General features: G+C 32.9%; 1 protein-coding gene across 1 annotated transcript in view; it reads right to left on the bottom strand.

Moving 5' to 3' along the window:
- LOC126745375 (uncharacterized) overlaps positions 1–17,130 on the bottom strand; it is a 51,054-nt gene extending 33,924 nt beyond the window's left edge. Inside the window, exon 1 of the mRNA XM_050453198.1 lies at positions 16,955–17,130. Within this exon, the coding sequence (XP_050309155.1) occupies positions 16,955–17,068 (114 nt within the window). The 5' untranslated portion in view covers positions 17,069–17,130. The remainder of the gene's footprint in view (positions 1–16,954) is intronic.
- Positions 17,131–23,700: the final 6,570 nt, after the last annotated feature.

Genomic DNA, 23,700 nt, shown 5'->3' with positions numbered 1-23,700 from the left:
ACCCATTTGTCAGAAAATCCTAAATATAAAATAAAAATAAAACAGATTCTAAATCTGGACCTGTAAAGCCGAACAGCTGCAAACTAACAATGTATAACAAAAAAATTATGAAACGTTTGGACTATTTAGCTGAGGTCAAAGAAAATAAATTAACTTTATTGCCAACTACCCTAACGTAATGCTAGATTTTTTAATGTTACTTGTTTTCTGGATATACAGCAAGTAAGGGAAGCACAAATAGATAAAAATGGTTTTGGAGACACGTATTTCTGCTTATTGACTTGTTTGGACAACCAAAAAAACTAAGAAGAAAAAGAAAATATAAAATATATTAGATGTGATTCCTTATACTTTAGCATCTTCGGGAGAAGATTAAAATATCGTTAGCGAAACACGTGTCGAGATTAAAAATAAACAGTTTTGGTTAGTGGTAAAACTGTCTCGTAACTTAATTAAAGAATAGCAGTCCAAATTCTTGAAGAGTAGATTGTAGAATCTGTTTTTCCAGGTTAAATATCTTCCCTATTTATTTTTGAATGTTTGTTACATGTAAGAACATATTGTGGTAATTACGAAATAATTCAAAATTTTCATAAAATAAATAAAATATGAATCATCCTTTTATGGGCCTGTATTTAAACAGTATCTTATTTCTGTTTTTACAGTATATTCTTCTTTTTTACTTCTATCCATTAATAGACGTTTGTGATAACTTCTGACCATTTTTCCCTATCTGTGATAATTTTAATTAATTCTCCTGTGGTTTCTTTTCCTGTTCAATGTTTCGAACCCAGGACATCCTCTTTCTACCTAAACCTCTTCTTACCTTTATTTTTTTTAATAGTTGGAGCAAATGGTACCTTAGGTTTTGTAAGATATGTCTTAGGTACGCTGTTTTCTTGCGTTTTATTGTATCCAGCAATTTGCTGCTCCCATCATCCTCAAAATTTATTCATTGGTTTTACTTGCTGTCCGTGGGAGCCTCAAGATTATTCAATAGATCCGCATTTCATCATCTACTGATATTTTGGGCGCGTAATGTACTCCTCATATAAGTATTTTGAGATAACAATTTTTTGAGTTTTTTTCAGATGTTGTTTTATCACAGCCAAACTTACTTACTTTGGGTGAATTTAACGGTCCCATTTTTTTCAAAAATGATATAACTAATAATCAATCGCGAATAATCAGTAGCTTTCTATAATTTGTTTGCACTGAACAAGTCTTTAAATACCAAGTTTTTTAATCAAAGACTGTGCTTACTGCTTGGTAACACCCTTGAATAAAATTTTGAACTCAATTCTTTAAAAGCAAAAATTTCCTGATATTTGAAAAACAGCCAAAATTTGTCCTGTATTGATAGTAATACTCACATAAAGTCACTAATATTCAATGCTCAGCATGGTTTTATGCCTTGCAGATCAACTTTAACTAATTTAGTCGAATTGTACAAGGACATCAATCAAGTCATCAATTTAAGATATAAAAAGAGCCAGTGTGTGTGTGATACCCAAAAAGTTATCCTAGAAAAAAATCCACTGCGTACAAGGCTTTTTCCAGAAAGTTTCAAAGCATTATGAAATCGAGGAAAAGAAGTAATTAATTTAATTTCCAAGGGCAAATGATTATGCATCTTTTTGGCTCTGTATAGAATAGAGCTTTTTACTAGCTCAGACCGAGGGGTTTGCAGATAAAGATCATGCACTGCGTTGCGAAGTGAATAATTGTGAGACGGCCTACTTGGCATTTCTGACTTATGTTTGCGTACTAAGCAAATAGATTCCAATATGAATAAAGAGGGAAGAGTAAGTATCTTATATTTTTTAAAGATTTCTTGACAGTGAGCCCTGCTATTAAGTCCAAGCAGATACCGAACTGCTCTCTTTTGGAGTTTAAAGATGCGCTCAAATTTAGTCACACCGCATGTGCCCCAGAATGGAAGGGCGTAACGTAGATGTAACTCAAAAAGGGCATAATAAAGTGTTCTTGATGTTTGAAAGCTTAATTCCCTGGAAACTAATCTTAAGGCAAAACATGCTGAACTTAATTTTTTATATAAGGCATCAATATGCAAGTCCTATTTTAGGGAGTAGTCAACATTAAGTCCCAAGAACTTCACAGATTCAACGACGTCCAAACTGGTGTTGTTAAGTACAAAGGGTTAAATAATAGTTTTATATGATGAGACATTTAGGCACAGAAGATTAGAATCGCACCACGATTTAATGGTAATTAAGTCATTAGAAATAGTAGCATGTAGTGCCCTAGCATCCGGATTGCTCCATGTAAAGCTAGTATCGTCAGCAAAAAGACAGATTTTGCCACTGATGTTAAGATTGGCCATGTCATTTATAAAGATCAGAAACAAAATAGGGCCCAGGACTGAACCTTGAGGTACCCCACATTCTATTGGTTTGCAAGAAGACTTCGTCGTATCAACCTTTACAAGCTGATTTCTGTAACTGAGATACGATTTAAACCACTCAAGGGGCGTTCCTCTGAACCCATAGTGATTCAATTTGTCAATTAAGAGGTTATGGTTTACACTATCAAAAGCCTTGGAGAAATCACAAAAAATTGTTGCTGTTGAATGATTATTATTTATACTGGTGTAAACACTATTTGAGAGAGAAAACATCATTTGTGCACTTGTTACTCAAGAATCCAAATTGGTGAAGAGTGAAAATTTTATATTTAAACAGAAACGATAAGAGCCTTTTTTTAACCAATCGTTCAATGATCTTTGATAAAGTGGGAAGGAGTGCGATTGGGCGATAGTTTGAAGCTTGTTGTTTATCTCCTCCCTTATGCAAAGACATGACAAAAACTGTAGATAGGCGGTCAGGTAGATATGGTGTAGGCAGATTTTTCGAAAGGTTTCGATAAAATAGGTCACCCTATTTTATTAAAGAAATTAAAAGTCACTGGCATTGAATCTTTTTAGTTCCTATTTAAAAGACAAACTTCAAACGGTTTTTTATAATGGCTACCACTCTAGCTATTACAAATCAAGGGTCTAATCTAGGCCGTCTATTATTTTTAGTTTTTATTAACGATATCCATAATAATATTAATTGCAAAACTCTTTTATTTGCAGATGATTTAAAAATTATGCCAATATCTTAGGATATGATGATATAGTTAATTTACAAAATCAACTAAATGAATTAAGCCAATTGTGTCAAAATAATAATTTATTTAATTAAAGTGTAAATAACATGGACCGGCAGAGATGTGTGATGATTAAGGATTTGGGGGTAACATTTAATGTAAAGCTGGTTTTTGTTGTGCACATATATAATACTATAAAAGCGGCATCAAAAAATATGGGTTTTATTATAATAATAATAAGCCTTTATTTCCAACAGGCAACTTGCCCAATAACACGAAACCGTTGCAAAACAATGAAAAATATAGTTAAAAAAAACACACACACAAACAAACCTAAAAGAATGAAAAGAAAAGAAAAAAAGTAAAGTAAAGTAAAGTCACAATCTCAAAAGTTATCCAAAAAATTAGAACAAATAACTATTAATATGATATAAAAACCCAATTATAAAACAAAATTAAATTAAATTAACTGCAATATACCTACTAACTATAAATTAAACACATGGGTCTTAATCCCAAGAGTAATGATCCACCAAGATATCGACAATCACATGAACCGGAGAGAAATTTATATCGCACATGTGACAGATGCGATTAAATATAGCGCATATTGTATATAGTGGCGATTTCAACAGGATGTTAGTATGAGGCCTTGGCAGAAAGAATGTTAGGGGATGTCTAGCATTAAGCCTAGGCACCATGAAACGTACACCAGAAAGAAGTACGGGACTATCAATGAATCAATTTATTAATCCATGCAGGAATTTTACATAGAAGATCATTACTCTAAAATGTAATGGATGTAGATTGAAGCGTTCTAATAGTTGCCGATGATCAAACCCTCTAACCGGAAATGTGCCATCCTGCCTGAAGGTCAAAAACTTAGCAAATCTACGCTGAACAGATTCAAGGAGACCAACATGATTCTGATAGAGCGGGTTCCATATAATACAGCCAAACTCCAGTTTTGATCTCACAAAGCAACAGAAAATCAGTCTTAATGTAGATTCCAAAGTAAAACTCTTAGAACTTCTAATTATGAACTGAAGCCTTCTCGGGGCTGACTTGACTATGTTGTTGAAGTGTGGAACGAATGTAAATTCAGAGTCAAAGGTATTATTAATAAGTAATTAAAATTTAAGGATGTTTTTGATCCAGAGTAACTGACCACACTACATTTAGCCGCATCCAAGCCTAACCTGTTAACAGCGCACCATACCTCCAATGTATTTAGACAGTTCTGAGAAAAAACACAATCCTCCAAACCATATACATTTAAATATAGCTTCAAATCATCGGCAAAAGCCAGCCAATGACAAGTGAGTCACTCAATCAAGTCATTTATAAAAAAACTAAACAGGAGCGGACCCAGGTTCGAGCCCTGTGGCACACCCGACGTTACGTTAAAAAACGTTTAAAAAGTTTCGATTTAAAGCCCTCATATTCAACATATTGAGATCTACCAATCACGTAGGAATGAAATAAATTAAATAATCTCCCTGAAAAACCATACTGAGTTAACTTATGCAGCAAAATATAGTGATCTATCCGATCAAAGGATTTTTGGAAGTCGGTATAAATAACATCAGTATTAACATCAAGTGATTCACAGATGTGGCTGGACAAACAGGATAAGTTAGTAACACAAGATCGCCCGCTAAAAAATCCATGCTGGTCTACAGAGATGAGTTCTTTTGCGTGACTAAATAGCGACCGATTGAGGATAATTTCGAAAATTTTTAAGAAGTTACAGAGTAATGAGATTGGCCTGTAGTTCACGATTTGATCAGAGTCTTTTAAAATAGGTATTATTTTAGCAGTCTTCCAAATTTCAGGAATCTGTTCTGTTGACAGTATTAAGTTGAAAATATAGGCCAGCGGATCAGCCAGGACACCAATGCAATCGTTAACCAAGAAGCTAGGCACACCGTCTACACCAGATGTTAACTTATGTTTGAGTTTTTTACTAGCCAAAATAATCTGGGAAGCATCAACGTTGTAAATGTCAAAGTGGGGCACATTATCAGACGTCGACGAATGGTTAATGAAATTTGATTGTATAAATGCCTCACCAAAGAACAGTGCAAAAGCATCAACTATGTCTTGTGGGTCTTTAATTACCACGTCATCGGGTAGCCTCATCATACCAGGAATCCTGGTGCCAGCCTTCTTAGAACCAATAAAATTCCAAAAGCTAGATGGGTCCAAAGAAATATTCCTTTCGGTGTTTGATATATACAACTTATATTCATTGCGTATTTGTAGTTTGATAAGGCGTCTAAGAGAATGGAATTTATTTTGAAAGATTGGAGTTTTGTACATCTTAAAGTCCTTGAAAGCCTTTTCTTTCCTATAAATGTTCTTAATCAATTCTCGAGAATAATAATTTGGAAATCTTCTTTTACGTTGCTGCTTAAGAGGAATGTGTGCGGCAAATATGCCATTCAATATATCATATAGGGCTCCACATGCATTATTAACGTTAGAGGATAAATACACAGTAGACCAGTCAGCTTCAAGAATCGAGTCATAAAGGAGATGGAAGTTGGCCTTAGACAGTAAAATCAATTTCCAGTGCAGGGTGATGCAAATCCTCCAAGACAAAAGGCACGTCACTACGCGAAACAGTACAGGTGAAGTTAGATAAAACAAGATCCAATAGTCTGTTATTATAGTTTAGGATGTGATTACACTGAACAAGATTAAGAGTGTTAGCAAAATTATTCACAGCAATAGACTTTTGACTAACATGATTACCTGTAGGTGAGTTAATAGAGAAATCAGACACGTTAAAATCGCCCACTATTATTACATTATGGTTTAGCTTTGATATTAAAAGTGTAAACTGATCCAGAAATTGCTCGAAAATTACAGATGTGATAGATGGTGGGATGTACAAAACAATCATGTAAAATATCTGTAACGTAATAGTAAATTTACAGTCAACAACATCGATAGAGGGCGCAATACTGTTGCAAAAATCAGACAAACAAATTTTTTCAGACACAATGTTTTTAGAAACTCCACAGAGAACTCCGCCACCACGTGTGGCACTAACGGATTCATATTTTCGGTTCGACCCGTAAACATCATAAGTCTTTGGAAATATTTCACCACTAGATATCTCTGGCCTTAACCATGTCTCGGTGATGCATATGGTGTGAAAATCCTGAGCAATGGCGGCAAGAAAAAAAGCCTCGGTTTTAGTGTTGAGACCACGAACATTTTGATAAAAACAAGTTAAGTGGGCATCACTAGCATGTGAAAATAAAGGCGAATCTAGTTTTTTGCTATACAATTCTGGGGGAACCATTGATGTATCTTATATAACGATTATTTTCTCCTTCCTCTTTGCGTCGCTTTAACTCCGATTTGGCTGCCTTAAGCTCATTGCGCTGCCGAGGCGTCATGTCCATCTCAATGAAGAATTTAACGACAGTCTTCAATTTGTTTTTCAAAACAAGCCTAATACTACCAAGGATCACCCTAACAGCCTGACGCCCGTTACGATTCGGCTTCCCAAATTTACTAACAGCCAGCATATTGACGGTAGTTTCGCACAAGTCAGTCAGCAGCTTCCTGGTCTGGACAACATCAGCTCTGCCTTCTTTCGAATCAAAGTTAAAAAGTATAATGTTATACGTAATTGTCAGTCCTTTTCAAGCAAAAATGCCTTGAAAATACTTTATTGCTCACTGATTAAATCCAAATTAGAATTCTGTTCTTTGTGTGTGTCAGTTGCATACCGTATATTGTTGATATATATGCCATATGATATCTAATTGTTGCCCTTCGAGAATTTCTTGGAAGATGAAAACACAATCACACATCTATGAATGTATGAAACACATCAATATATCTTTTCTCTAATCGTTACAGTTCTGAACCAACACTTAGGTTGCCACTAGTATCTCTCTTACAGTGAGACCTCTTCTAAATCCGAATTGCGAGGATCCAACAGCGCCTTCGCATTTTGTGGAAATTCTGTAGTAAATAACCTTCAGAAATACGTTGATCCGGCTTATCAATCTTCATATTTTGTTGCGTTGTTCTTTTTTTGGGAGTAAGGTAACAAGAGATGAAAGCCATTTTAAAGATTTCAACTACTTACGAATTGTCCATTTATATATATATAAATAGTGGCTAACGCTTTAATCTCTAATCAGCTAGTCTCTTCAAAAAAGTGATACCTAATTTCTAATTATATAAGTCAGAATATGAGTATTTTATAATTTGGAAAGCATTTTAATATAGCATCACAACCATCTTAGTAGTGTACAATTATATCTGATTTATTGTAAACTTCCTGTTCAAGAACGATTGAAATAGGCCTATTAATAAAAGATGTAATAGAGATAGTATAAACAGACATTTTCAATTTCTAATAATCCCATGTTACGTTACTTGAGATATGCATAATACATAAATGAAAGAAGTATTAATACTTTTCTGGCGCCGCTCTAAATTGAAAAATTGCAATATTGTAGCAAGACTTACATTTACTATGCTCTTATAAATAGCTATTACAATCATAATTTATGGATGTTTCGTAACCGACACTATTAAATCATAAGTAAGAGGAGGATCTATTATACGACCGTTTTTTCGACATCGGAAATTGATCTAATCGATCGTGCTTCCATTCTATGACCATTTCACCAGAAAAAACTTTTGTTTTATGCAAAACGACAGGATTAATAAAATTACTGTAAGTCATTCTTAAAAGCACGATTTTCGCATTAATGACCGCTAAGTTATTTTTATGACGAATCCATGCAACCGCAATTTTTTACGATATAGTTCTGCTGAAGAAAAAAAATCTTCAAACTACTTTGTACCAATGATAAAACTACAAAACCACACTCTACAAAAAAGTTTGATTAGCAATATCATAAATGTATACCGCTTACTGCAATGTGAATAATAATAATTTTAATCTGAGAACCACACAACAATAATTACAAAAAAAAAACTCGGTTACGTGTTCTTCAGTTATTTTTTTCCTGTTGCCGCTTTCTCGAAACACGGTAATTCTTCTTGGGATTATTGGGTGAAAATGGTAATGTTGCGATGGGTTCTCACGCCTCATTTGCCTATAGATTTCCCTGATGATTTGATGAGTGTAAAGTGAAGGTTTGTTAGTTTAAAAATATATGAGAATGCCACTTATTGGGCTCTTAATGCATGAATATTTAATAATTTTAATGGTTAAAAGTTACCACGTGCACTATTAATAAAAAAAGTCCGATTTTGAAAAAACTAAAAATTTTAACAGGTAAGTTTCCGATACTTTATAAGCACGTGTTTAATGTCAAATTTTATCGACAAAAAACCATGTAAATTGGGGTCACACTCTTCACCCCTCTGAAAAATATGGTAAAATTTTGTGCATATTTTTATTAATTATATTTTAACTTAAAAACCAGGCCCTTAACATATCTCTTTTTTTTATTCTTCTTCTGTCTATCTTCAAATGGATGGAGCACCAGATCATTTCTCCTGACTGGTAAGCGCAAACCCTGACACTATGTGCCATGGATTGGACGTAGTGGCACAGATTTACAGAATACTGAATTAACATACTGATTTCCAGAATATTCTGTAAATCTGTGGTAGTGGTATATCGTATATCGCCTGGCCACCTTGTTCTCCCGATTTAACTCCTCTGGATTTCTTTTTTTTTTGGAACTATGAAATAGAAAGGTTACCAGGAAGTGCCAGAAACCAGAGAAGAGCTCCTTCAAATCATTATAGTTACAGCTGAATAGATTAAGAACGATCGAAAAATGATTATGAGAGATACTCAGCAGGTTGGATTGGATTTTAACAAAAGGCTTTTTTGAATTAATTGTTGTTTTTTACATAATACGTACCTACTCGTCTACCCTTACTACCTAATGAAATATTACCTACATAGGTATAAGGATTTCATTTTTGTAAATTTTTACCTGCTTTTGCCAGGACATTTACGTAAACTATTAGCGTAAATAATTTGAGTTATTAGCAAAGCTTATTGCGTACAAACTAGAAAAAAATAGTTATGTTAAAAGCCTGGTATTCAAATTAAAGCTTAATAACTGAAAAAATGAACAAAATTTTACCACATTTAGCATCAAAAAGATTGTTGTTTATTCAAATTCAAATTCAAATTCAAATATATTACTTAAAATTGTACAGTATTGTTACAAAGTTAGTGTTTGTGCCCTAAGTCACAAGTGACTTGTCGGGACACAGTATTTCAGAATACAATAATAATTTAATAATAAATTTGAGAGCTTGTTATAAAAACCAAATTAAATTAACTTAGATTAAATTTGTAAAAGTAATATTTAAATTAATTCATTCTTTTATTCTATCATTAAATAATATTTGCAAATATACCTGTAATTATAACATTTTTTTACATTAGAAAAGGTAGCTTTAATAAAATATTTTCATAGTTTATTGATATGAATAATTTCTTAGTAAAATTAGTTTTAAAAGCTGGTAAGTTTAATCACCTTTAAAATAAGGCCGCTTTTATGCATGTGGAGAGCATAAAAGTGGTACAAAGTTCAGTTCCAGTGAACTCAAAAAATTCTCTATAAAAATTCGAAAAATAAAATTTTAATATGGTTCCTTTTCCAAGGGGTGAATACCTCCATGCTTATGGGTTTTTGTTGATAACATTGGACGTAAAAAAACGTAGGTAAAGTATCGGAAATCGAACCTCTAACACACTATATATGTGAAACTTCTTCTTGATCTTCTAAATTGCCGAATCTATGGGTCCAATACCCCGAGTTATCTACCAAAGAAATTCATCCTAATGTAAATTATCAGCTTAATCTGAATTTTTCAGTTTACCAGAACCAGGTAATTTAATTAACGAAGATGCTATTCTATATTTTAATAAGTTAATTTAACCAAGTTTCTTACGACCATCTCTTAGAATGACTAGTTTGGTTTTCTTTGGGTACTTTTTTATATTCATTAAAAGATGTCTCACCTCTGGTCAGCTAATGTTTAGAAAAAAATAGTATGGAAAATAGTAGTAAGTATATCATGCTTTAGAAACTCACTTGACGTAGCGGCAAAGGGAGCTGTTTATGTCTCAGTACTTACAGTTACTTACAGTTATCGCAGATATTTAAATCTAGCACGTGTGAGTCCTGAGCACTACACTCCCTAATGATGATGATGATAATTGAAACACCCTTCACTAGTCGAATTATGGATCTCTCTAAGAGCAATAATTCTCTGGTAAGACATGCAGAGTGTGACTTAGCTTTCCTCATGTTATGGTACTTTCGTCGATCTCCGTAGTGTTTTTCTATTAAGCAGACTATTTAGTGATGTGATTCCTACCATTTAGATATACCGATTATAGGTCTGAGATAAATTTACATTTTTCTGTCCTTTGGTCATTTTTCCTTGTTATTTTCCAGGACCAATTATTACGTTTCTGGAAATTTAGAGACACGGCTCGAAGCCTACGAAGGAGCTGATGGAACCTTGTCTTGGTAGTTGGTGACACCCTTGTATCCTGGGACCGACCTTTAACTCACTTCTTTGTGTACTGCCATTTTTTCCAATGCGCCTTAGCACTCCTCGACTAACGCTGATCTGAACCTTGGTTTTTGAATTGATTTTTGGATGGCCTTGAGGATACCGTAAAAGCCTTTATGGTCGTTCTGCTGTCCAAGCAGATCGAGACGACTGCATTACAGTGTCGACATATTAAAATTTCTTGTCCGTATTTTAACACAGCAAATACTTTATCTTGGAGGACAGTAGCGTATTGCTTCATCAAGAAAAAGCCTTTACCAGTTCTGTCATCCATTTTGGAGCTGCCTATATACCAGATGATCGTATATTAGCAAATATACAGGTGCCAAATAACTTACTTCCCAATACAAGGATAGGATACCTTTGCCGCTAGAACTTCGTTGTTAGCGTCAATGTTGCCAGATTCAATATTAAACAGTTGTAAAGGTATGCATCAAAATTTGCAGTCGATTTAAAGTTCTTAATTGAAAATGATTTAATAGGATATTTAAAAATAAGCCAAATCAGCATAAGTTCTAATTTTATTTATTTAAATAATATCGTGATAATAACACGCGTAAGGAAAAAGGAAACGTAACTTTTTTAATTGGCGGTGTAATCTTTAAGATACATTTGATGGCAGCATTGCTATAATTCCCAGTGCCACAGGTGTTCAACTGTTCATTCTTGAGTCCTTCAATCAATCGGCCGGCATTAATTTGTTTTAAGGTTTTTTCGTTTCGTTAAGTGTTAAAGTTGCATAAGAGAAAAATGGATATATTCGTTGAAGATAAACTTAAGGAGTGGGGTTTATTGGACCAACTCCAGGAGCAGTTTGTAGGTAGGTAATTAGGTAAGCACCATATTTTTTTTTGCATTTATTGTATACTTTGGAATTTACTGGATATTTTGATGTTCATACAGGTAGCTGGTACCTATTTAGCTTTTCAGTGATAACTGATAACTTTACTCATAGAATAGATAAGTAGGTATACTTACTTTTTTTACATCTTTTTTATCTTTGTACCTATCCAATTTTAATGTAGAGGTCGGTTAAATTTGTAAGCTTTATTGCATTTGTATTTCAATTTGTATTACAAAATGGTATCTACTTAATCATAGCACTGTCTGACAGTCCTGTACCGTCCTTTTCAAGTCCTTTAGTAGTATTATAAGGAAATTTGAACTCCTATACCTACATATACCTACTCACTGTGGGCAGCCACTAGCTCTCACACTCTCGTCCTTTGGTTAACTTGGTTTAGAAAAACCAAATATTGTCATTGCATTGAAATGCTTTATGTAAGTCTTTATAAATGCGGTTTGTTTAAACTTAAATCAAACTTTTCATAAAAGCGAACCGCAGTCCACAGATACTAAATCTAGCAAGTATAACTTTCACAACTATAGGTAGGTAGATAAGGCTAATAGTATAGATAAGGTAAAGCTTTAACTTATAATTTAAATGATCTGCCCATGATCTCATTGATAGGTTCATCCCAGGTAAGATTTTCTTTGCATAACATTACCAATCAAACATAATGGGGAAAGCTGAACAAAGATATCAAAACAACTAAGCACAAAAATCCAATAGGGTCGAAGACTTGGTAAGTTAATGAGAAGATCATCTTTTTTTGTAATTACTTTTTTTTTAAGATTTCTACAGCATAAAAGATGTACATTCATGACAATAACAATTTCCTGTGGCATCCAGTTAAGACCAGGGAGAAGACAGTCTGCCACTTTTCAAAAATCTTCAGAAAAAATTTAACCTTTAAATAGGAAACTAAAGTTCCTACTAAATTATTAAAACCTTAGAGAGGGAGAAAAATACGATATACACAGGGTGAGCTTTTTTCGATGTTTAGTACGGGGATCTCGGAATCTGATTCTAATGATGTATCACATGATAGGGTTGTTTTTAAAAAATAAGCTTTTATAACCATTGTTCATTTTTTTTGCTGTTTATTTTGGTTTACTCTAGTTGCTATCGAAACAAGAAAATAAATAATGTTTGGATATGTTACTATGGTAACTAAACTATTATCAACAAACTAAAAACCTTTTAAAAATAAATTTTAAAAATTTCTTAAAAATTACCTAGGCTATTACTATTAAAACAAATAATTAAGATTTTTTTTTATTGGATAGGAAGGAAGGCTCCTGTAGATATATCGTGTCCACCAAGATCCCCTAAACTTACATGGAGCTATAAAGGAGACAGTGTAAAATATCTATGGAAAAAACTTAGGTTTGAAACGATTGAAGAAAAGATTTAATACATTGCTTTAATGTATTAATGGTGGAATTTTCGAAAATATTTCATACAATTAAATAAATTGTTAAAATAAAAAAACAGCTTTATTTTATCCTGTTTTTACCAGACTCACTAGAATTTATTATTACACAGATTTATGACGAAATTCTCTAAAATGTATTTTAAATTTTTAAACAATTTGTTTATTTTTTTTATACAAATATATTGATTATTTTAAAATTTTTATGAATATAAAGACAAAACATTGTAATAAAAAACTCCAGTTCTTATGTTAATTTGATATACGAACCTAAAATAAGTAACCTACACTATATTTAAATTTATAAAACAATATATAGTATTATTATATACAATTTGTAATAAAATTTAATAGTTGAAATGAAAGAAAATAAAATATATTGTTAAAACAACCTACAACTACAAATAACGTGTGTATTTAAAATGCACAAATTGTGTTTTTTTCCTGTACATACCATGTTAAAAAAACACTAAGAGTTTGCTTTTTTACTGAACAATTATATTAAATAAATATAAAATATTGTCGAATTTAAGTCCACAAATAGTGTACTATATATACAATAAAATAAATCACCTTGATACACAATTTGTTGATTATAGAACCACAGTTGTTTAAACACAATACCATAGAGAAATTCTACACAAATTGATTCTGTACCATTTCCAGAATCAAATTGTTTGTAAAATCTATACAATTGTTGAATTTTTATTCACCTATTTTTAAGAGTGTATTCGAAAAAAATACGGAGATATTTCAATGGGTGATTTCTTGTAAAAAAATATGAGAAAAAGTTTCTATAAACATGGGTCCGGAAATGCACAGTTTTCAAGATACAGGGTGATAATTTTTGTATTAATATTAAAAAAATATTTACCCGATTCATTTGAAATTTGGCAGTATTACTTGTTGTATTAAGAGGATAATTTAGCCTTAATTAGATTAAAATTGTAAGATCCAGTAACGTTCCGGCGGACATCTTAGCAAATATTATTGGCAAAAAATGTATGCCACTACTTTCTTTTCAACTTTAGTGTTTGTTGTTTGATTAAGCATTTAAAAATACACATTTTTTGCCTCTTGAATTTTTTTCCTATATCACTTCGTTTTTGACAAAAAAATAAATACCGTTTTATTGCATGCCACTAGACAAAATTGGTTTATTAATTTTTGGTAAAAAAATCACAGGTGTCACAACTTTTTCTCATATTTTTTTTAACAAGGAATCACCCATTGAAATATCTCTGTCTATTTTTCGAACACCCTGTATTAATACTCCTTTATTCATCTTTGATATGTTAATTTTTTTAATCAAAGAAAACCTGTAAATTTAATACGTAGATATTTAGATTAGATTAGATTATGTTACCTCATTTCACTCTTCCGTCATTTCTTGGATCATCCTAAAATGTGACTTTTAGGTATTTTAGCCAATTATAGACGACGAGCAGACTTCATTGCGATTATTGTATATAAGAGGGGCAAATACGTGAATAAATGAGTAAAAATTCACCTTTTTTCAGTTTCTAAAGCATTCCACTCTTCAGGCACTCATTGGATCATCTTAAAATGTAATTCTTCTTACGTAGTTAAGCCTAGCACAGACGTGAAGTATAATTCCATTACGATTGGAAACAATTGTTGGGCCTGAGAGGAGAAACACTTAATAAAATGGGTAAAAAGTAACTTTTTCCAATTTATATACCTCAGTCACTCTTTCATTATTCAGTCACTCCTTGCATGATCTTAAAATGTGACTCATTCGAGATATTTAAGGCATAATTTGGTTGCGATCCTCCACGAGCTGTGCGTATAAGAGTGGCAAATACGTGGTAAAATTAGTAAAAAGTAACTTTTTTCAGTCTTCTAAAATCTTGTTTGCAGTATTTTAGTAATAGTTAATCTCCGTTTTTAGTCCTCCTATTTTTTAAGAGCTTTCTCTTTATTCTCTTGACTAGCATTTAGCCTTTTGGATGTTTGATTTCGGTTTTTATTTTTCTAGTTCAGAGCATTTCATGAAGTTGTTTATTTTGTATCTCTTTTTTTGTTGTTTATCAATGACCTGGCACTGACTATTTTATGTCTTAAACTGCTTTTTGCAGACGATTTAAACATTTATAGAAAAATAGAAACCATACCTGATTAACAACTGCTTCAATCTGAACGACATAATATATAGGACTGGTGTCGTAATAATAGACTTTTTCTTAATGTGTCAAAGTGTTTTCAGGTAACTCTTCATAGAAACAAAAATTTTATTCAGCACAATTATGAAATACAAAATTTTCCTTTGACTAGGAGTCTTGAAATTAAGGATGTAAGTGTTACTTTTGACCAAAATTTCAACTTTAAAAATCATATCCATAATACAGTTGTAGCAGCATCCATATCTCTGGGTTTTATAATTAGAAATTGTCGCAATTTTGATGAAGTTTGGGTAGTGCAGTTCCTATATTGCTCATTTGTTTGCTCCAAGCTTGAGTACGCTTCAATTATATGGCACCCAGTATATCAGGTGGAGATTGAGTAAATTCAGCGTAGATTTTTAAAATATTTAATGTACAAGACCGATAGTGTTTATCCAGCAAGAGGAACATGTCAAGATATAATGTTTGCACGTTTTAACATGAAAGCCTTAGCCGACCGCCGTGTGGTAGCGGCCGTGGTCTTTTTATATAAGTTAGTTAATTATAAAATCGACTGTAGCTCATTGTTAAATCAAATTTACTTTGTCGTTCTCAGATTAAACTCTAGAAACCCTCGGACATTTCAGTGTAATAGAGCAATAAATAACATTTTTAGAAGGTCGCCGAATTATTATATGTGTAACTTATTTAAAACTCTTTGTAATCACAACTTGGACCTCTTTGTTGCTTCAATGTCTTTCTTAGTACGATTTTTTAATCAATAATCTTAAATCTTGAATTTATCTTAGAGATTTTGTAGGTAGGTAATGCTTTGAGTAAATGTATGTTTTCTAAAATTTTTATTAGCCTATAAGCCTCTTCCATAACTTTTCCTTTAGCTTAATATTATATTGTATTATTTAATTTTAAACCTTAAACCTGTTGTACACAATTCTTTCTGTATTTCCTGTAAGTGGGTGACTGTTGGAAATAAAAGCCTTATTAAAAGCCTTATTATCTCGATCTTGTAAATTTATTTTAATTTGTGACTTGGTCTTTACTTGTTTTTTAACTTAATAATAATAATTGAATTTATTCTCCCCATTTTTCGAGCTCATGTACGGTTGAAGACATTTAGTAAGAAGGTAAAAAGGCCAGATATCTGTATAAAACGCATCATGATACTGGTTATATTAACTACGATTATTAACTACGTTTACAACGCGTCTACGCCGTCTACCAATGTATCAAATATTTAATACTTGGATCAAATGACGTCACGAGGACTATTTTTTCGGTGTAAACGCCTAGGATCTATTTTGAACTACCAAAATGACAAGTTTGACATCTTATTGGATTTTAGCTTACGAGGTTTCTATTTTTTTACACAAAAATAAAGAAGAGGAAGAAAAGGACAAGCTTAAGCCTTAAAACAAAAATTATTAGTTTATTTTTATTATTTTTAAACAACAATAATAATTTTAAAGATTTTAAGTTCATATGTCCTTTGTCTAAACTGACAAACTCCCTTCAACTGACATTTTAATCCTAGACATAATCCTGCACTAATTTAATTCTCAAAATTGTCCCTTGCAAACAGGGCTGTAGTAAAAATAAAAATACTCTATTAATTGACCCATGGACCTAATAGATCCGCGCGTTATAAACGTAGCTATTGCTACAAAAATTTTCAAGGGATCCCTGATCAGACCAACGAGCAATATCGAAAAAATGTAGTTCAATATTTAATTTGAAAAATTATCCTAAAATCTTTTCAAACGTTCACGGTGCAAATCGTAAAAATATTTAAAACTTCTATATTTCTTCTTTAAACGTTTCGAAAATATTCATCAAAAACCGTGTCAATTAAAAAAGCAAAACAAATAAATTTCTTACCTGTTGTAGTTGTTCAGCAGTTGAACCCCCAAAAAACTGCCCTCCAACCACCCCGATACTGGATATCCAATAAACGGTAAGTAGCGCGAAAGATGGAACCCGCACGCGCGGCATCTTCTCGATTATTTTAAGGTTAGCCCGGCTGTACTAAAAAAGCCGCCCGCTTTTCTTGGGTATTTAAAATACCCCAACTTGGAGCCACGAGGCCCCCTTTCTCTTCTCTTAACGATTGAAGAGAGAGATGGTAATCCGCTGGCGAAAGAGCGGCAGATGAATACAATGTTGCCAAAGGTGGTAAGTGGGTACTATGAAAGGTTTTTATACCTATATAAGAAAATAATTAGGAGAAGGTAATATTTATGCAAGTCAGCAAATACCGTGGATATTTTTATATAACTCCAGCATAGAAATAATGGGATTGTTAGGTCTAAAGAGGGTCTGATGAACAAACTGCTTCTTCTGCAAAAGAAACAGATGTCAAACCTAAGCAAGCTAAAAAATGTAGCTTATAAGATTAAAAGAAATCTATCGAAAACCTAGAAAAGAAAATCATTAGTTGATTTATAAAGCTTCAGAATGATTTCATATCTGAACAGCTATAAACCCATATATTCTGCATGTTATGAAATCATCTTGCACAATCATATACTTTTGATTAAGTAACAGACTACCAAATCTAAGGGAGCTGAGGAACGAATACTAGAAGAAGTGATTCTAACTAAAATTCAATAATGATTATTTCACACCTGACCAGTTGTTAAACACAATACAAACTACAAAGAAGAAAAAACTACAGAGGTATATTTGAAACTAGTATCACGAGTCGTCTATATGGAAAGAATTATCCGAGAGTTCATTCAACAGGAATAGATGAACAAAGAAGAAGAAGAAAGAGAAAAATAGTCAGGATTTTGATCTGGAAGTTCATAGATCTCCAGAAAGCCTATGTTACAGCCCATATCAAGAAGTTGGGGAAAGTTTTACAGGAAACCCATCTTAGTCACTCTATTATAAAAGGTCTCAAAAACCTGTACGATAACCGATAACTTAGTAAGGAAAAGTTCATAGTAGATACAGGTTTACGTCAAGGCTACTGTGAATACAATGAAAGAAAAAGTGTCACTGAATGGGTATCGACATCAGAGATACTTACCTTTATACTCTACAATTTGCTGACAAACAAGTTATCATAGCGAACAATAAGGATGACTTACAATATATGGCGCAAAAATCGCAGAAAGAGTATAATAACAACTGAAGACTGCAAATCAATACACAGAAAACGAAGTATCTCCCCATACACGTATCTTGGCGTGTGGTTTGACTCATCTGGAAAAGACCATAAATAAATAAAGAAAAGAATAACACAAGCCAGAAGAATTATAGAATGTCTAAATTGAGAAACAACTCCCTCATTAAAAATCAGTTTAACTTATGGAGCAGAGACATACTCAGTAATGAAACAGAATCGAAGAAAACTTGCGACTGAAACGGATATTTTTAGGAGATCACTGGGTATATCAAGAAGAGATAGAATCCGAAATGACGACGTATGACAACGAATGGGAACGTATGACAACGTTTTGAAACCGAACTTATATCGTTACAGTGGTGAATCGTCTTCAAACTAAAAAGAAATCTTACCTATGACTGTCATTGTTTCGCAACAGTGACAGAGAACAAACAGCTATGAAAGAGTTTTATTGGAAAAGGTTATTTGCAATATGTCCTGTAAATTACTATAGTATTGAAGTACTGAGCAGCTCCTTTCTGAAGGATGAAAACAATCACTTATATGGAATATGCCTCCCTAGTATGTCATTTGATATTAAAAAGTAAACGACACATTCCAAGATGACCCAATTCTATTGAAATCACCAACGTGGATGATACCCTGAGACTGGTTTCTTCAATTACATTCATCCTTAATTATTTGCTTCTGTATCCGTAACATGCAAAGGGTGGTGAGAACACCATTGAACTGAGCTAAGATATGAGATATTAGTTTGGGGCAGTACCTCTGTTAAACTTCTTTAAGTAATACAAACAAATAACAACGGTATTCTTTAACTGATCACTTCATCACTGTCTAGTCCGGAACTAATGGGATCGTTAGAACTATAGAAGTTTTGTTAAACAAACTGTTTGAAAAGCTCTAGTTCCTGTGGTACTCATGATTCCTGATTTTTGCTTAAATAGCTTCCTGAATCTGTACTCCTCATAGGAAATGCACATGTTCTTAGAGATATTTCTTTTATGACCTTTACATCTCTATTTTATAGGGAAAGATCTATTGACAAATGAAACAGTTCTAGAGAGATTTTTCTAGGATCAAGGCACTATATTCTAGGACTTTTATGTTATAAATGTAGGAGATGAAAAAGAGTGACAGTAGAATTGACTGCCGAGAGTTACCCCATATCGATCTCTCCCAAGAATTCCCACCCTTTCCGTTGGTCTGCTGCTTTAAGTTATCCAGTGAACATCCTTAAAAAAGACAGTAGAGACGCCTATTATTCACACATATTTAAATTCCTTTTAAAATCAAGTTCTACCTTTGTGGATGGTGAAACCACAGCTCTTTCACGCAAATATTCTTCTCGAATTTAACTACATAAAACAAAGGGTAGTTACCCTCTTAATTGATGAGACGACTCCGGTAAGTCTGGTAGAACGTGGTAGCTTTATTGTGAATACGCTTACGCGCTTTAGCTGATTACCGTAATGTTAAGCAACTAGTAAAAAGCCTGAGTATACAAAAATGCATGATGCGTCAGTAAGCCAGGAGGACCTCTAGACCAATAAGCTCCTTTACACCAGGGAGCCAAAAACAATAAAATATACAGACAAAGATGCTAGACGCTACCTGATCATCAAGGAAACCAAAAAAAATGAAAATTTAGCCAATCTACATCCAACAGGTCTAGGAAGAACAATCACTAGTTAAGTAATTCAGCGTCCCAGGGATCCAGAGGACCCTAAGAAAAGGCAGAAAGAGTATCTGAGCTAAAAACATATAAAGAAATTAATTACAATAGAAAATGCCTCATACTATGAAGCCCAACAAAACATAACCTAATAAATGAAGCAACACAATTCTTCGGTGACTATAAGGATTTCTCAGCCATCCTCCCAACAAAAAGCACAAGAAGACTTCATAACCCTGAATTAAAGAAGCATGCACCTAAACGAGAGGTAAAACCGATGTCCATTATACTCTGAAATGATGTCTGTGAACACAAAAAAGAGAAGAAAGTCCACAATTTCAGGTTACAGCAAACAAGAACACGGAGGCCTGCTATTACCATACTCATTGAGAACCTGAATGATCCCCTAGACATATCATATCAAGGATCTCAACCTCAAATAAAGAACCAATCCGGATTTTGAAACTACTGAATTAGGTGTTTGCGAGAACCACTCTTACAGAAGAAGTAAATTAGCTAGTATTGCACACAGTAAAGGAAGCAGAAGATGTAGAAATGAAAACGGAACAAGACCAAATACTATTCCCTGATAAAGGAAGGGAAAACCAGCTGTCTGGTGAAGCAGATGGCTTCTGAAGTGCAGATTTCCAAGGACACCTAAAAAATGCCGACCAGTGAAAGACCTAGTGATAATCCAATGGAATTATTAAGTAATCAAAAAGTACTTAGAAACTGTCCATTTGCTACATACAGTTGAACCTGATTTTCTAATCTTAAATGAAACCAGGATATGTCCAACACCAGATATCAACTTTCTACGCAAATGACATAAGTTTGTGAAGAAGAGTGATGAAATACGAAGCCTTGTGACATATTTGAACACAGTCTATTCACTTCTCTATCAGAATATCATGCGATATACAGTCGAAGGCCTTGGCTCTAAATAATTTCTTTCAATTTATTCTTAAAGCTGCTTTATAAAAAAATGCAAAAGGCCCTGGATAGGTAAGTTATTGATATTATCCAAGACTTATTATAATAAAATACCAATTCCTGTTTTAAAAAGTTCAGTTCAGTTTGTATTTTGTTGAATGTGGAACATTGAATCTAAGTGCTATATAACATATGGCAAAAATTGACTGTTTGCATGGATACTTTTAATGATATTAGTTGATATTAATCATTTGCATGAATTTTAATACCCTACGCGATAATTAGATATAATGGAATCTTTTGTCCACGTCTTAGAATGTCTTGATGAAAATCAAAAAATAAATAACTATACCGAGAATATCCGAAGAAGAATCCCCCTGATAACTGCCATTACCACCCTGCAATTAGATAGAGCTCACCCATAAAAACTGTAGTAAGAAATAACAGTGATGTTATTAATCTTGCTGCCGCAGTCTTCAAGCAATATTATAATAACTTAAGTTCACAATATAGAACGGAACTGTTTATAATATTGTGTTGTCAAATCATTTTTGACAAATACAATGTGAGTTTTGTCAATTTCTTGTCCAGATTTTAAAAAAAAAACCTCTTAAGTGGTCCTCAGTCCCTGTTTTTTGTTGTTATTAAAATAATTTAGAATCATGTCGCAGGCAGAAATGAGCCCTTCTCAACCAAATACCGGTACAAAAATAAAACTGACCCAATCAGCCATTTTATACACCCTAAACATGATACGTGAGCCAGTGGTGGAATATCAAGAAACGAGAGGAGTATCAAGAAATGAAGAGATCACCTTCGTAACCCTCGTGACCTCGCTATGTACTCAAGCCTATACCGCCGCAATCACTATCCTGGTGATGCTCTGGAACCTGATGCCTCTTGCAGATGGACTCGTTTATTTCGTGAGATTTTTTTTGGATAAATTGATCGATATTGTGCAAACTGATGATAACAAAGATCGAGCTATAAAATCGGTGATATTCTTTGGGGAGGTGACCGTCACAATGATTATTATATTTTTTATAATTGGTCTAATTTTTAGCCCGGTGTATTACCTTGTAACGCGTTTGTTCAGTAAAATTTTTTCGATGATAGCGTGGTAATCAAAAGGGGTTGTGGACATCTTTAGGGGAGATTGTTTGTCGTAAATATACCAATCTAACATTTTCCATTAAATGTATTTTATTTCCATCTATACAGCCAAGTAGCGCCTCATTGATTTAAAGTATCTTCTGATATTTATATAATATCGGCATCACCGAAACGAAACCGAAAGGAAATTACATATTATTTTCTTATTGTATGAAGCTTATTACACTCGGAGTCTGCAGCATGTCGGGTTTCGCTTTCTTTTTCATTACTCTTGCTTAAACGGTAAAAGTCAAGAGGTACACGGTTGTTTGTCTAATGTTTTAGCATGGATTAGAAATGCAAACAGAACAATGGTTTTAGCAAAACACCGTCACACACGATACATTAAAAAAACTAGAAGTCATTATTAGGACTTAGAAGCAGCACCACAAGCTTGAACGAAACATTTTTTCAACTTGAATGAGCTTATAAATTGACATAATCGCACTAAAGGTAGTTCTAGAACATCAACGTCTATTTATACTTAGACCCATCTTAAACAGCCTTAATAAATTGAGAAAAGAAGCGCAATAAAATTCAACGACAATGCGTAATCTTCAATTCTCTAACCTGTATAATACTTAGCTGATTTGTACCCGGGACTATAACAAATATGCCAGTTAAGCAAATTCGTCAAATAAGGCTTTAAGACTAAAGTTGTTTTAATGGTATTTCTTTAAATAATTTAATACGAGTATGACCGCAACCGTGTATCACTTTTTCGTCCACAACTATAATTGTAGTAAATTTTACGTAGGTGATCATTTTTACAAACTATATATTTAGTATCCTTTTAAAAGTAATTCTGATAATAATTTAAATAGTTTCGGAATAAGATCTTAATGTAGTGCTCTACATAATGGCCCTAGTGCTTATCCATAAATAAAATTCTATAACAGATGGTGAAGAGAATACGAACGTTGCTAATAAGTAGTTCTAGTAAAGTTAATAAATTCGAATAGTGGGAAAAATCGTTTTTTTTTCAAAAGTGATTAACTTCATCGGTACAAAGATGTAAATTTCTTTTAAAGAAAACTGCCAAAATATTTAACAAGTGTTTACATCTAAAAAATGACATAAAAATGTAGTTGTTAATCCATAGCTGACTCTCCAGCTGTAAAAATATACTTTTTATATAATCTTTAATATTTGCCTAACGTTACTACAAAAGAAAATGATATAGAATAACAAATATCTTTAAAAAAATATTAGCTAACCAATTCTAAAAGAGAAATCAAAATTTTTCCAAAATAAAGGCCTAAAAAATGACGAAATTATCATGTTTGTTGACACAGTATAATACTCAATCCCCACATTCACTGTTTATGCATGTTTATTTCATAATGACTAAATAATTTCAATCTTTACACTTCCCACACAAAAATTGGTTCCTATATTATTACGAGCTGACCATTACGCTATGCTCCTATGTAATCTAAAAGCCATCAGCCTTACTCAAGAGTACCAGTTCAATAGGTAACAGTAAATAATAGTTTATTGGGCGATGGGATCCATTTAACGACCAGTTAAGAATCAGGCCAAACTGAACGTAAAAAACTAGATGCTACATAATAGCAATTGCCATTTATTTTATTTCAACACTGCTAAATGGGGTATAGATAAATTATACATGTTTTATAGTCTTTAAACGTATTGAAAATTATTTTTTATTGTTGCAAACAAAATAAATATTATAATGTCAAGGTGCGGGGGCTTAAAAAATAAAACAAACAG

This window comes from Anthonomus grandis, chromosome 15 (assembly GCF_022605725.1).
Source record: "Anthonomus grandis grandis chromosome 15, icAntGran1.3, whole genome shotgun sequence".
Lineage (NCBI taxonomy): Eukaryota > Metazoa > Arthropoda > Insecta > Coleoptera > Curculionidae > Anthonomus > Anthonomus grandis.
Note: the sequence above shows the minus strand (reverse complement) of the source record. Positions and strands in the feature narration are given on the sequence as shown.